The sequence below is a fragment of the Branchiostoma floridae genome, chromosome 6 (assembly GCF_000003815.2).
Source record: "Branchiostoma floridae strain S238N-H82 chromosome 6, Bfl_VNyyK, whole genome shotgun sequence".
NCBI classification, from domain to species: domain Eukaryota; kingdom Metazoa; phylum Chordata; class Leptocardii; order Amphioxiformes; family Branchiostomatidae; genus Branchiostoma; species Branchiostoma floridae.
Window position 1 is genome coordinate 5,107,203 of NC_049984.1, and position 15,111 is coordinate 5,122,313.

General features: G+C 43.2%; 2 protein-coding genes across 6 annotated transcripts in view; one reads left to right on the plus strand and one right to left on the minus strand.

Annotated features, from left to right (window-relative positions):
* LOC118417892 (zinc finger protein 525-like) overlaps window positions 1-3,243 on the plus strand; it is a 4,113-nt gene extending 870 nt beyond the window's left edge. The window contains exon 2 of the mRNA XM_035823646.1: window positions 1,236-3,243. Within this exon, the coding sequence (XP_035679539.1) occupies window positions 1,258-2,370 (1,113 nt within the window). The 5' untranslated portion in view covers window positions 1,236-1,257 and the 3' untranslated portion in view covers window positions 2,371-3,243. The remainder of the gene's footprint in view (window positions 1-1,235) is intronic.
* A 1,982-nt stretch (window positions 3,244-5,225) lies between these two features.
* Window positions 5,226-15,111, minus strand: part of LOC118417178 (CCR4-NOT transcription complex subunit 1-like) — a 45,711-nt gene continuing 35,825 nt past the window's right edge. For 3 of the 5 annotated variants that reach the window (XM_035822618.1, XM_035822621.1, XM_035822617.1), the window contains 14 exons: window positions 14,856-15,004; window positions 14,052-14,160; window positions 13,415-13,581; window positions 12,563-12,794; window positions 11,754-11,990; window positions 10,996-11,159; window positions 10,230-10,359; window positions 9,675-9,800; window positions 8,906-9,079; window positions 8,295-8,378; window positions 7,558-7,807; window positions 6,853-6,985; window positions 6,222-6,356; window positions 5,226-5,609 (listed from right to left, as the gene is read on the minus strand). In XM_035822618.1, the coding sequence (XP_035678511.1) occupies window positions 5,540-5,609; window positions 6,222-6,356; window positions 6,853-6,985; window positions 7,558-7,807; window positions 8,295-8,378; window positions 8,906-9,079; window positions 9,675-9,800; window positions 10,230-10,359; window positions 10,996-11,159; window positions 11,754-11,990; window positions 12,563-12,794; window positions 13,415-13,581; window positions 14,052-14,160; window positions 14,856-15,004 (2,160 nt within the window). In that variant the 3' untranslated portion in view covers window positions 5,226-5,539. Of the gene's footprint in view, window positions 5,610-6,221; window positions 6,357-6,852; window positions 6,986-7,557; window positions 7,808-8,294; window positions 8,379-8,905; window positions 9,080-9,674; window positions 9,801-10,229; window positions 10,360-10,995; window positions 11,160-11,268; window positions 11,311-11,753; window positions 11,991-12,562; window positions 12,795-13,414; window positions 13,582-14,051; window positions 14,161-14,855; window positions 15,005-15,111 lie in introns of all 5 variants that reach the window. The other 2 variants (XM_035822619.1, XM_035822620.1) reach the window with 2 other exon arrangements.

Consider the following 15,111-nt stretch of genomic DNA (forward strand, 5'->3'; position numbering starts at 1 on the left):
TAGCCTCTACCAGGATCCCCAAGTCGCTGTAAAAATATTAGAAATTGGCCAAATAGACAGAAAACACACCAGAGGAGTTGGTTGGCCGAGGAGTACAGTTTAGGTCGCAAACCAACTCCTCTGGTGTGTTATTTGGCCAATTTCTACTATTTTTCCAGCGACCTGGGGAGCCTGGTAGAGGCTAGGGCGGTTCTGTCAGTAGCTGAATTTCTTCCCCGTGCAGTGTAGAACTAACCTATAGCAGTAAATTAATGATTTAGAGTAGAGTAGAGTAGAGAAGATTAGATCAGACTGTACAACTACAAGCCAAGTAGGAGCTTTTGGCTCCAGGTTTGGCCATTCTTCAATACATGTATATAGGGATGTTTTTAATATTTTGTCAGTACTATATTTTCAAGCATACACGTGAATTTAGTTTTCGTGAGATCGCGTGGCGTAATCGGCAGCGCGTGGGGCTCAGGCCCAAAAGGTCCCGAGTTCGAACCCATGTCACTGATGGTGTGCACTTTGCACTACTTTCCCCACTTCATTCCGGTGAAAATGAGTACCAAGCTAGGGACGTCCCTCGGATAGGACGTTAAATGAAAACTGTGCCATAATAATCAACATAATGATTGTGGGTACTAAAGGAAGGAAGAAAGAAAGTTTGTACAACGGCCATATTACTACATGCTGAAACTGAGTAAAAGCAGCAAATTACTCATCAGAGAATTCAGAAAATTACCATGAAGTAGGTAGCCTGGGTACCATCCATAAAGTAGTTCGCTCCAGCGTTGATTTATACACTATATATACAGTCGCTTCTTGCTCTGACATTTATTATGCACTAGTCTATATACAGTTGCTTCTCTGCTGTTCCGTCTGGGATCCTTGACCACGTTAACGTCTGGAATCGTCCAAATTTTGGATGAGGGCGCTTATTGGTCCCTACACACGAGCGAATTAAGGAATGGGTTCAAGCACTCGTTCGAACAGGCGTTCCAACACCCCAAATACCCTACATCTGCTTGCAGGAGGGCCTGTTGTCATGGAACAAGCGCTCTAGAACCCATTTTTTCACTCATTAACTGACGTTAGCACCAAACGGTTTGAATGTGCAGATCTCCAGATTTGGAAGCAGAACATAGGAGCGAACTACTACCCGGATGGTAACCAGGCTATGAAGTAGGGGCATCAATGTAAAAATCAGCATAACAACTTCTAACGGCCATTGTTCATTCATCTTGTCTCCACAGAAGTTGTACTGGATATACGAGGATGGCATCAACAAGCAACGTGGAGAGTTTGGATGACGTCAGGAGAAGGGCAAACCATGATTTGCTTGTGCGATGTGGAAGAGAGGAAAAATCCTACAGGTGTGAGGTGTGCAGCAAACAGTTCAGTGAGCTGGGTAATCTAACGAGTCATATACGGACTCACACGGGCGAGAAACCCTACAGGTGTGAGGAGTGCAGCAGGCAGTTCAGTCAACTGAGCAGTCTGAAGAAGCACATGCGGACTCACACAGGGGAGAAACCCTACAGGTGTGAGGAGTGCAGCAGACAGTTCAGTCAGCTGGGTGATTTGAAGAAACACATGAGGACTCACACAGGGGAGAAACCCTACAAGTGTGAGGAATGCAGCAGGCAGTTCAGTCGGCAGAGTCATCTAAAGACTCACATGAGGACTCACACAGGGGAGAAACCATATAGGTGTGAGGAGTGCAGCAGACAGTTCAGTCTGCTGGGTGATTTGAAGAAACACATGCGGACCCACACAGGGGAGAAACCCTACAGGTGTGAGGAGTGTAGCAAGCAGTTCAGCCGACTAGATAATCTGAAGACTCACATGCGGACTCACACAGGGGAGAAATCCTACAAGTGTGAGAAGTGCAGCAGGCACTTCAGAACGATGAGTCAGTTGAAGAATCACATAAAAACTCACACGGGCGAGAAACTCTACAGGTGTGATGAGTGCAGCAGGCAGTTCAGAACCCCGAGTCATCTAAAGAGTCATTTGTGGACTCACACAGGGGAGAAACCCTACAGATGTGAGGAGTGCAGCAAACAGTTCAGTCAGCAGAGTCATCTGAAGACTCACATGCGGACTCACACAGGCGAGAAACCCCACAAGTGTGAGGATTGCAGCAGGCAGTTCAGTCAGTTGAGTCATCTAAAGAGACACATGCAGACTCACACAGGGGAGAAACCCTACATGTGTGAGGAGTGCAGCAGGCAGTTCAGTCAGCTGGGTGGTCTTAAGAGCCATATGCTGACTCATACAGGGGAGAAACCCTACAGGTGTGAGGAGTGCAGCAGGCAGTTCAGTAAACTGGGTGATCTAAAGAGACATATGCAAACTCACAAGAGTGAGAAACCCTTAATGGGGTAGCAGGCAGTTCACAGTTTTGTAACAGATGTTTCATTTAGGTGATCTGAAAAGACACATATGAACTCATGGGAGAAGAACCCTGCAGGTGTGAGGAGTGCAACATGCAGTTGCAACATATCAGCTAGGTGATATGAAAATACAAAAACTCATAAGCATGAAATCCTACTGTACAGGTGTGAGGAGTGCAGCAGGCAGTCAGCAGACTAATATGAAAAGACACATGCAAACTCAAGGTGTGAGGAGTGCAGCAGACCATTCAGTTAACCAGGTTGTCTTAGAAAGTAGATAGCCTGGTATCCAACCGTATTATAGCTCTGAGTCGCTTCTGTCCTCTCTGCAAATATTATTTGCAGAGAGGACAGAACTAAAGCTATAATACGGTGGATACCAGGCTAGAAAGTAGACTGACCAGTAACAAAGTGTAGAAATCACTTGAGATGTTGTTCAGATAGTGAATTCATGATCTAAGCAGATCCTACTGTAGCATATTAAAGCTAGTATCAAAAGCTGAGTGAAGTGGCCTTGGAGTATGTTTCCTATTCTTAATATGCTACTGTAGGATCTTCTTGGAGATTAGTGAATTTGAAGGATTGCATGCAAGTTCTTTTTTTATTAACATTTTGTTTTCACATTGTATACTAGTACTCAACTGATAAATTAGCTTTTATGTATATTCTTAAATCATTCATAAGTATTGAGTTGTTTAATTGTGGTATTAGTAATCTTGTAGATATTACTACTTAAGGTCCTAGTCACTAAGTATTGTGTTTGCCTATTAAATTCATTCCTTCAAGTTATTTTGGTTCCCAAGTTTAGCACCATGTTCTTTTGTAACAGAGTTTGTTTTGTTGCCTATTAAACTTGTGCACTGTGCATGTTTCTTTCCAACTTGTCTATTTAATCCAGATTAGCTTTCTTATAACCTTTATGATTTTTATAACTGTGTGGGCTAGACACGGTTGCAATTTGCAGTCATTTTCTAACCAAGGTGGTCAGGTTTCATAATACATGTTCTATAATCTGCTTGGATGCTTATTATTTGATGGTAATGAGGCAGAATCTCCAGGCAGATTTACCGGTAGTTAGCATCAACGCTGGCCTAGGAGTATAGCTGGCCAAAGGGAGTCAGTGGGGCACCGGGAATGTGCTGTACGTCACTGAAACAGGGAGGAGCATTTCTATTCAACAGTGGTGTTGCTACCCCTCCCCTTGGCCATATTAACAACTATACAAATATCAGTTGTGCTAATGCTTTTACGAGCAATATATATCTATTGGGCCAAATTCAGTGACCCATGCACATATCTTAATAGGAGGTTTGCGACAAACGGCAATTAATACGTACTCAGCAAGCACAGTTTGAGTAGGCAAAAATGATGCTTTTAGACTTTCTTCAAGCCGAGTAACAGCAAATTTCCGGTTCCCGGCTGACTCCCTTTGGCCAGCATTGATACTATCTTGTGGCACTGGTAAATCTGCCTTGAGATTAATGAGGCAGTCTGTCCACCACTAGCCTGGATACCATACCCCAACCTCAAAAATATCTTTTGTGTTGGGGTCTGGCTGTAGAAACGTTCTCGAAGGCCCTTGATCAGAGGGAGGAGAACCTAGGATTGATGACCACTCACACCACAGGTAGCCAGCTACAACACACCACAGTTGGTCAGCAGGCTATCACAGTAGCAAATCAGATACTTGGTGGCCACTGTTATGGATTCAAAAAATACAGTTGGGGGTCTTTAACCAATCATGGTAGGGGTGTATTACCTCCTGCTGCTGTTCTATTGGTGGAGTTTTTGCCCACTATAAGGGGCAAATTGAGAACCCGGCCTATGCCATCCGTCCAGAATTTTGCACGATAGATACTTGAGATCGGGCTGGGGTTTGGTAACCAGGCTAGTCCACCACTTGGTTGAGAAAAGAGGCCACTCCAAGTTGCTCAGCCAGCAGCAGCTATTCATGAGTAGCAATCAGTTAACAGTAGGTGATCAGCCAAAAACCTTAAATTTCAAAAGTCCTACCGGCCTTACAACTGTGTTGTGGGAGGAACTAAGGTCTAAGGTAAGGTACCAGCCTTACAAGCACTTTTTAGAGTCTACAGATTTTAAGCATCATGCGTTTTAAGAGTCGAGCATTGTTAACACCATAACATAAAACAGAAGTCATTCAAATTTTGCTATTGATAACTTAAGCTCGACTTTGGAAGCAGGACTCTGAAATAAACATTATTTTATTATAGACAACTGCAACCTTTCATCTCCACAATGTCACTGCTACTGAGTATTTACGTTTTCAATAGAAGACAGAGCCTTCAAAGAGGATATGAATAACATGGATAAAATTTTGAAACATTCAGATGTTTCAGAAAGCTTCTGCTGTCTTTCATCAGTGACCAGGGGACCCTTCAGTCACTAACCAAAGACAGCGGATGCTGGCAGAAATATCTGAACCTTTTCAAGTCCAGGGTTGGACAAGTTTTCTAAAATTCACTTCTATCGGGCAAGCGCATTAAAAATTTACTTGCCCAAACCAAATTTTCCCAAAATTCAAATGTCACTATTATATGCACTTTCATTTCCAGCAATGGAATTCTTATCACTGCTTCTATTTCTCTATGTTGACCATTGCTTGATGTCATGACTAAAAAGTGACAAGTATATCAAAATCTAAATGGAAAAATCTTACTTGCCCGATCGGGCAAGTGGGGTAGGTCATGCACTTGCCTGATCAGCACTTTCACTTGCCCTGGACAATAGGTCTAGTGGACTTGTCCAACCCTGAAGTCATACCCAGTAATTTGGCTTGAGTAACTGTTGACTAGTGAAGAGAAGTAAATCTCAAACAAAAGACAAAGATCTGGTTGCACACTGCATGTTTATTACGTCAAGAACTTTATACACGGTCAGGGATTTAGCAAACATAGAGAACCTTTCAGCACGAGATTTTTAACAAGTCCTTCATCATTGCTGTTCCTCGATTACCTTTCGTCTGGTTAAGTTGTAACAAACGAAATTTGAAGACAAAAAATTCTAACAACATCATTATCATCTCACATCTCTTTACAACATATCACTCTATTTAGTAGTCTAATATCTCCATCCGGCTATGGGTATTTAAAGAATAACTCAGGAAACGGTTTAAGTAATCCTCGGAGGATGACGGAAAGTCGTCACTCGTGTGCCTCAACGTGCTGCGGGTGTTTCTGCTGCATGCAGCTACGGGCAACCGACTCGAACAGCCTGCAGGTGGAAACGGAAAACATTGTCATCTTATGTTGAGTCAAGTCAAGTCAAAGTTTACTGCACAACAATTGTCAAGGTACAATGTAAGGCAAGGTAACAAGGCAGTATACATGTGCATTGTACAAAGCAACATACCGGACATACAGGTTCTAAGCTATACAATATTGAAAGAGATCACAATGTACAATATGTAGACCAAAGCTAACAGACGAAGACATCGTCATATTGACACAACAGAAGTACAGCGACTTTCGTAATGTCAATTACAACTGCATATACTACATATAGACAGACAAGTGTATACAAATGCATTGCCTACATATATGAATATCTATTGATATGAATAAGTCAACATGTTGAGTCTTATTCTCATAAGTGCTGAGAGCTAAGCAGAGAAGGTGGGTTGTTCCATTTTTCAAACCTTTGCTTTGAACCCCTGACTTCCCAAATGCTAAGCAAACACGAATAAAAAGCCTTTTTTTAAAACAAGCATTGCTTTATTCTCACGGACCTGATGAAACTCTTCAAGGAGCTAAGCAAACAATCTATCCACTAGGCATGGTTGACTGCACCGCACTGAAACCCCGACTTAGCCCGATATCCACTTACTTCTCGATTTCGGGAGCGCAGTGGACAAAGTCGTGGTTCCAGAACTTGAAGGTTGGGTTTTTGATGAGTTCGATGAAGGTGATGAGCAGGCCCCACGGGTGTGGTCGGTTCACTATCAAACGTTCCAACAGTACCCTACATGGACACATCGCAATTCAATTCCTTATTCTCATATCAACAATGCAGACATACATTTTTTAGGTACCTTGAATACCATTGATATTTACGACACAAATGAATGCATGCATACATTTGTGAATTAAGGAATGGGTTCTATGGTGCTCATCCAAACAAGCATTCCAACACCTCTTTGAATACAGCTATCATTTTCAGTTTCCTGGTAACCAGAAGCAAACATAGGAGCAAACTACTACCTGGATGACACCAATCAGCAACCTTGTCCAAAATTTGGATAAGAGGTGTCCAAGTTCCCAGATGAAACAGCAGAGAAGTGACTATATATAGTGTATAATAAACATCAGAGCTAACTACTATCCGGATGGTACTCAGGCTATGTAACCTCAGCAACCTTACAGGTATAGGCACAGTGTACCAGTTCACAGCACTAACTCAGCACAATCTGCTAACGACATACAAGAAGACATGCACGAGATGTTGCCACGGTTGTTACCTAGTGATTTGTTCCTGGATGGCCTCTGAGTTGGCCTCTGCGAAGAGGTACAGCAGGGTGCAGCTGAAGTAGTGGGTATGGCTGTTGGGGTAACGCAGCTGGTTGGCTATGGCATTCAGGAACAGGTAGCGGCCTGGGAAGAGAGACGGCGACAAGTTTATTCACTGCCCCAAAATGCCTTTAATACATGTATTGTACGGGAGAAATTCCCCTAGCTCTTGTTGTTAACAATTAATGGTGGACCATGGCTAAGCAACTCATCCTAAGGACTACAACCCTTTCCATGTGAACAACATAGGAGGGATTTGAACTCATGACTTCTTCAGTCTAGAGGCAGGGCCACTAACCATCCACAATACCTTCAGCATCTAATTTTTCAGTATGGCGGCTTTGGAAAGGTGTTGTTTGAACAAGGAACACCTGTTCTGCCTTACCTCCCACTGTGTTAGAGAATTTTAATGAATGAATAATTTTAATGAAACAATAAATAAAAGATATTGATTGAAAAAGGATACAATAATGTGTTGTGTGTCTACTTTACAGCTTTTGTGGTTTCCTAAGTGTATGGAGGAATGAAAAAGCTCTATCCAGAGCAATCTCAAACATTCTATATTGATACTCTTTAAATTGCATCTTTAGGTGTTGCTTTCCGGTTTTGTTAGTGCATGGAGGAATAAAAAAGCTGTACACAGAGCGATCTGGTACCTTCTGTGTCCAGGTCGACGGCGAGGTTCTGGAAGATGTCCATGTGCGCGCTGTGCGTGATGGTGTTCATGGATGGGGTGCTGCCCTTAGTGTGAATGTAAGTGATGGCCTGGGTGCCCACATACAGCACCAGCGCGTTCATCAGGGAGATGTTGTAGCACAACCCCGGCTCCGTCGACACCTGCAGGTTGCTGCGCAGGTCCGAGAGGAAGGTGACAGGAGCGCGCGTCTTCAGGTACGTGTCCAGGTCCTACGGGCGAAGATGAAGAATACATTAATATCAGTTGGCTTGAAGGTACAATAGTCGAATCTGTGTAAGTGACCACCTTTACATTAGACCCGCCTAGCCATTGATAAATATGTTCCTGTCTAACCTGTACAAAAAAACTGTAAATAAGGACCCCCTGGACATTGTGACCACTTTGTGATAACTCCTTTGATAATCAATTCCATTGACACAAGCATTAAGAATCCTGCCTATAGTGACCACATACATGTAGGCCAGATTTTATCAGCCTGCTCAGTGGTCTCCTTGTGCAGTTTTTACTACATCTTGCCTGGTAACTTTGCCTTGCTAACGTACCTAGAATTAAGTGTCAGAAGTATAGAATGGCCCTGCCTTGCCACAATGTGATATATAAACCTGTATAAAGACAGTAAACTATGTTGATACATAGTGCACTCTATGTGATAACGCTGTTGTACAAAGTCATTGTTGTAATGTCATCATCACCAACCTTTTTGAAGGAAGAAGGCTGGATCAAGGCAGCGAAGTTGGTGAGGATGCGGGGTGGGTGGTTAATCTCTGGCAACATGTCCACCTGTAGAAAACAATAAAACACAATTTTACACAAAAAGTCTTATACAATTTATCCGAAAACAATTTCATCAGGTTTGTAGGTCATAGGACGTAATTGTTTTCTTTTACACAACCAGCTGCCAGTGAATCAAATTCAAACCCTTTAGATGTTACATCTACAAGTTAACATTAGGCCAACTGGTTATGTCTAATAGTACCTTTAGGTTGGGTGTGAAGGGGTCTGGGAGGCGCATATTGCGGGGGAAGGCACTGAGAATCAGGTTCCTCATCTGGATACGGGATAACCCTGTAACACCCTCTGGTCTAACACCCTGCAGTTAAGCCACACAACCCTACAACAGTTGTGATGCAAGTTTTTACCTTTAGGTTGGGTGTGAAGGGGTCGGGGAAACGCATATTGCAGGGGAAGGCACTGAGAATCAGGTTCCTCATCTGGATACGGGATGACCACTTAACACCCTCTGGTCTAACACCCCAAACGACCCTACTGTACGTGGGGTCCACAACATTTGTGACGCAAGTTTTTACCTTTAGGTTGGGTGTGAAGGGGTCAGGGAGGCGCATATTGCGGGGGAAGGCACTGAGAATCAGGTTCCTCATCTGGATGCAGTTTGGCGGGATGACGTCGACGAAGCTGTAGTGGTAGTCACACAGGAACTCTGGGAAATCGTGGAGCAGCACGAGCAGAACGCGCAGGGTACCCTGGGAACAAGAAGACATAAGTCTTATTTCAAATCTGCAACTAGTTAACTGTTTCAACTGTACACAGCGCAAAATGAGCAAATACATGTCTAACTTATATTGCCAAAAAAATATCAGAAAATGTACCCTAATGACACAAAATGTCAATGGCAATTTCAAGATCAAAGAAAAAGAACAAAAATGAAGGACCAATTGTTTGGTATACCAAAGTCTGTGTGTTCTGTCAGTTATTCAGCCTTCCTAACCACTTAGATTTAATGAAGAAGACAACTTTTTTTATTCGCATGCTCGCATGTTTGGGGGTTTCCAGAGGATGTCCTCCATATAATTGTTTACTGTTCATTGACTCCTTTAGTTGTTGACATATGATTGCAACAACTACTCTTCCAGGAGTAATACACACAATACTTGGACACATACAGTTTGTAACATACACAACATATAACATGTCAATAAAAAAACATCAAACAAGCGCATGTGCTTTATCAAAAATTATCAAGTCCCTTATGTGTCATTATCTAAGTTCCGCATGTGTTTTACTAGCTGCTGTCTAAAATTCTCGGATAAATTAATGTGGCCTATGATAGAACCGCACCTTGTATAGCAGCTGCATTGGCTTGGTCAGCTCCACATTACGCAGGAAGGGAGCCAGGAACTTGAAGAGGTCGATGAGCAGCTGGGCGTACATGCCCCAGCCTTGGAGAACCGAGGACACACTCTTCTGGTGGGGGACAGAAAGTCTTACATTAATATCAAGTTTATGAAGGTTAGACATTCAGGTACACAATATGAGGGGCATATTGCTAGCTAAGAAAATCACCAACCTGATAAAACCGTATGCTCTACAGCTAATTTTCACAAAGCAGAAGTTTTATTTTACATGTAAACATCATTCTAGATCACTGAAGAAGGATGCTGGGCACCATCTGATAAGTCTGTCATTGTCAGAAACTTTGTTCAGTGGGAGCATGCAAAATACTTTTCTGAGCCAAGTTGCACCACCTATAATTCATTAATTTCTTTTTTTTTTGAAGTAACGTTTTACTGTGGTGAGATTTAATGGCAATATTAGAAGCTGGACAGAATTAAAAGGATTAATAGAATTCTGTTGAATTGTTCTGACGGTAAAAAAAACGGTTGCTGTGCTTACGTTGACTCCAAGTTTCTGGTTGGACGTGAGCGCCAGCATGCGGGCGATGAAGACCCTGTGCGAGACCAGCTCCAGCCAGGCGTAGGCGAACCCTGGCGCCTTGGATGGACGCAGGATGTGGAATGTGTTGCTGTAACAATAATGGAGACTCGGTTATCAAAAGTGTTTTTCAAAGATGGGGATCAAAGTATTTGGTGTTTAATTATGCACCTTGGTGCTCCCTTAATTGGAGCTGTGCTCCATGTCTTTGACTGTGGGTGTACTGGTGCTCCCAGACATTTGTATAGGGTTACTATCATAGAGTAATTTACAGCATATTCCATATGTGCTTGGTAGGGAAACACGGAACCTATCTTCAAGACAAAGCATCTGAAACAATGCCTTTCGGGACAAACCAAATCTGTGCCAAGAAATGAGCATATGTAGTATCCAGTATTTGATTATACTGCTGTTGGGGTCCCTGAAAAGGGTGGGCAGCAATTTCATTTTCATTTCAGCTTTCGAAAATAATTTCATCAGGTTGGTAGAATTGTGTAATTAACTGGGAGGGGGCCAAGGTCATGGACAGGAAAGACAACAGGCAGATCCGGTGGATCAAGGGGCTGGTCTGGATAGTGCCACCTATATTGGCTACATATAGCAACAACAAGCAGAGCTCCAGGTAGAAGCTCTGAGGAAGATGTATGAGAGACATTAAAATGTAAGCATTAACTGATTGTGTAAAAGAATTCTTCTATATCCAACTTTCAACCTTCCCAGTTCTTACCAAAAGGCTGTGAGGACTTGAAAGTTGATGGACTCGAGGACGTGCTCGGGCGCGTTGAGCTCGAGGAGCAGCATGATAAAGAGGCGGTGGTACGGAAGCTGCTGGAAGTCCGTGCCGCGGACCTCGTGGTCCTGCAGAAGGACTCCCACAATGATGCCTAGAACCTGTAAAGCACATTTAATGGGAGAATGAGTTTGTGTCTTTATTAAGAGCATAATGAAGAGGCGATGGTACAGTAGCTGCTGGAAGCTGCTGGAAGTCCGTGCCGCGGACCTCGTGGTCCTGCAGAAGGACTCCCACAATGATGCCTAGAACCTACAGAGCACATTTAATGGGAGAATGAGTCTTTATTACACACACACACACAGGAGCAGCATGATGAAGAAAGAGGCGGTGGTACGGAAGCTGCTGGAAGTCAGTGCCTTGGACATCATGGTCTTGGAGAAGGACTCCCACAATGATGCCTAGAACCTGTAAAGCACATTTAATGGGAGGAGATTTTGTCTGTATTACTGTAGAAGCCAATTAATTGCACAACCTATTCTGGCACACTTCTGTTAATTGCACAGAATCCCCAAATCCCCAACCGCTGCAGTCCAGCTGAAATACTTCACATTGTTTCACCACCAGGATAACTGCATTAGTGCATAACTTATGGTGATTCTGCCTCAAAAAAAAAGGTGATCATGCAAATCAGTGTGGGAGCTGATTGCTGATTTTCACGTTGTTGCCATAGAAAACAAGTGCCCTAAAGTTACCTTGTTGAGCAGGTTGATCTTGGTGACGGTGTTGGTGGCGTCTCCGCTGTGCTTCACCAGGAGTGCGATGAGGCGAACGTACGCGTCCAGCGTGTGGAAACACTTGGCGCGCAGCAGCGTGGGATTGTGGGAAGCCTCGCTGAGGGCGCGGTAGCACAGGTCCACGCACATCTCTGTACACAGCCGGAAGAACCGCGTGATGAGGTCATCGGTCTTCAGGATACCCTGCTGATGCATCTGAGAAGACAGAAACATGACATAAGGGGGTGCTGACATGTAGAATCTATTTCATTCCCATAATTAAAACATAACATAAATAAGACACAGCACTATACGGACAAGCGTCTCCAGAGGTCTCCAATTTACTTTGTGTCCAACTACTTACTTTGGCTTTGACGTCTTTTGTTATTTGCTTTAATGATACTCTGTACTCAATTTATCTATATATATATATGACAACAGTGCTACTAGGTGCCCAATGAATGTTCTATGAAGCTCTTGTTGGCTCATCTTTTTACTCTTTCAATTACTTGTATAAGTACAATTATTTCATTTTCACTATCTTCTGAATGAAGTTTATAAGAGGATGGATTGAGCCAAATAGCTGATGGAAAGAAAACAACACAACTCTTAAAGAACAGTTGTGAAAGAGATGGCCCAAGATGGCCAGGAATGGCACAGAATGCTGCAAAAGAGACATAGAAACACTGGCACAAGCAACTCTATTTATTGAGGAGACATCAACAGGCACAGGTAAGTACATCAGCATGTATCTCAGTCATAGTTGCAAGGTGGGACAATTTCCTTACCTGCTGAACGAAGACTTGAAAAGCCTTGGAGCTGTCCCGTCCTGCTGCCGGCGAGTGGTACATGTTGACCCACTCGCGGAGCAGGTACTCCGACTTCTCATGCAGGCCGGGAGGGTCGTCGTACTCGCGGGCTTGCGATATCCCAGAATGCATCATGGAGGTCGGCCCTCCCGGGGCGCGGTCCAGGATGGTGTCGTGGTTCTGGCGAATGACGTCCACCAGAGCAGCAAGGCTGGAACATGGAAAGCAAAGTAAATCTCTAATATTCTATCCAGTTGTAGTTGGACTTGAACTGCCTTGTCTACCTGGGTGTCTAACCGTCATGAATGCAAAAAGAGAATACTAGTAACCGTACACACCCAGATTACAATTTTACTTTAACGAATTTGCTCAGTACAATGCCAAGGCCAAGACACCACTTAAGGGCACTGACATAAGTTGTGGTTACAAGAACAGTATCTCTTCTCCTAAGTCAGAGAGAACAATGCTTAAGACAAGCTCGACTCACTAACTATCGAAAAAAGGATAAAGTCTCGCCTACAACATTTTGCTTTGAGTTCCAGCAGCTTATTTTAAGGCATCTGTAGAAGAAAAGAACTCTGGTACTGAGAGATTTATCAACCTAAAGGAAAAATTCATATACTGTCACACTGTCAGAACTTTCCTTCCAACAACAGTAGGACTATGGAACAAACTCACAGGGAAAACAGTTCCCTTTAGAAATATACAGAAGTTCAAATGTGAAGCTAAGCCTTTCCTCAGCACACACTGACAGTTTTGTCTACCTTCAGCAGTCAAGCTACTAGTGCTGTACAGAAGTTGACATAAATAAAAAGAAGAAAAAAAACTCACCCTTCCGGAGCATTTCTGGAGTGTGCGGCGATGCGTGCGAGGTTTTCCACGGTGTTATACAGGTCAGCCTCCGTCACGTCGGAGCTGTTCCTCTCATCGATCAGGTGCAGGCGCACCAACTGCATCGCAAACGTCACTGCCATGAAGTTCAGACCATTCTCCATACTCTGTGGGGGGGTGGGGGAAACAATCAACAATCAGGGCTGGAAATAATGGGTTCAAATATACACTTTTGTGCATTAAGAATTGGAGCTGTGCACCTAATTTTTTTTCACTGTGGAAGCATCCATGCATGTAGATATTTGTATAGGTTACGAACATAAAGATACACTAGTATACAGAATATTATTGCCACTGAAGTGTCAGATAATAATTGTAAAACTTTGTTGTATTACCTTTTAAAACTTTCGAGTTAACTATATGTATCAGATTCCAGTTCTCATCTACCCCCCAAATGTTTCTTGTTCAACCCAATTGTCAAATCATTTAAAGGTACTCCACAAAATAAATTTTGAACCCTAAGAATGTAAGCTGAACTTTGTGACAAATTCATAACTACAAGTACAAAACATGTATCATGCACATGACTAATATGGTACTTTATGTAGATCTATGCAAATTACAATCCATTTCTCACCTGTGCCAAATGTGTGTCGTACTGCTGCATGTTGATGAGTCGTGCGCGGACTAGACAGTTCACAGCCTCCAGGTTGTACTTCAGCTCTTCCCGACACTCACACAGAACCCTGTATGGAAGACAACAGAATCAAGGTTTGTGGTTTTATGTACATGTGCACATACATAGTCTTACTGTGGGCAATATGTCAAAGGTGAAAAAAAACTTAACACACCTGGATATACATTAAGTATGGTCTGAGCAATAACCCTTTAAAAGATAGGGGCCTTCACCTTTGACAAACTACCCGCAATGTATGATATGGACATCATGATCTGAACTTTATCTCAATGAGCTAATAATAGTTCTATTGATCTCAAAGCAGTTAAGCTTAAATGAACTCAATGAACAGTCGAGCTACTCTTCCACAGGTAAAGACAGAGAATACAGACCCTTTGTACAGTTTTCATAGCTAGAGACTTGTTGGTATGTGCACATACTGTGCAGAGAATACAGACCCAATATGTACAGAATCTACATCTAGTGACTTGCTTGTTGGTAGAGTGGAATGAACAGAGACAACAGACCCTATATGTACAGTATCTACAGCTAGTGACTTGCTGAACTGGTGCCCAACCCTTATAAGTTATACCAAGTGACAAGCAGGGTTGGACAAATCTACTAGCAAGTGAATTTTAGAAAACTTGTTTATCCCTGGACAAGTGTTCCTGACCTTGTGACTTGCTTGTTGGTCCAGTGGAGAGAACAGAGAACACAGACCCTTTCCTGGACTTGAACTGATACGAAAATGCCAAGTTATCTCACCTTGTGACTTGCTTGTTGGTCCAGTGGGGTCCGTAAGCCCGTTGGTCCTGCAGACCCTTCAGCACCAGGAGGTGAGCATCCCTGAAGCGCAGGGCCAGCTCGGGGTCAGAGGGCAGCTGGGTCAGTCCGTCCAACAGGCCCTCCACAGCCTGGACAGGCAAGGAAACATCACAAAATGAGTACAAAATCTCGTAACAAATAAGGGCTATAGATGTCGGGTGCACATGTATTATTGTGCACCCAAGATTGCAGCAGT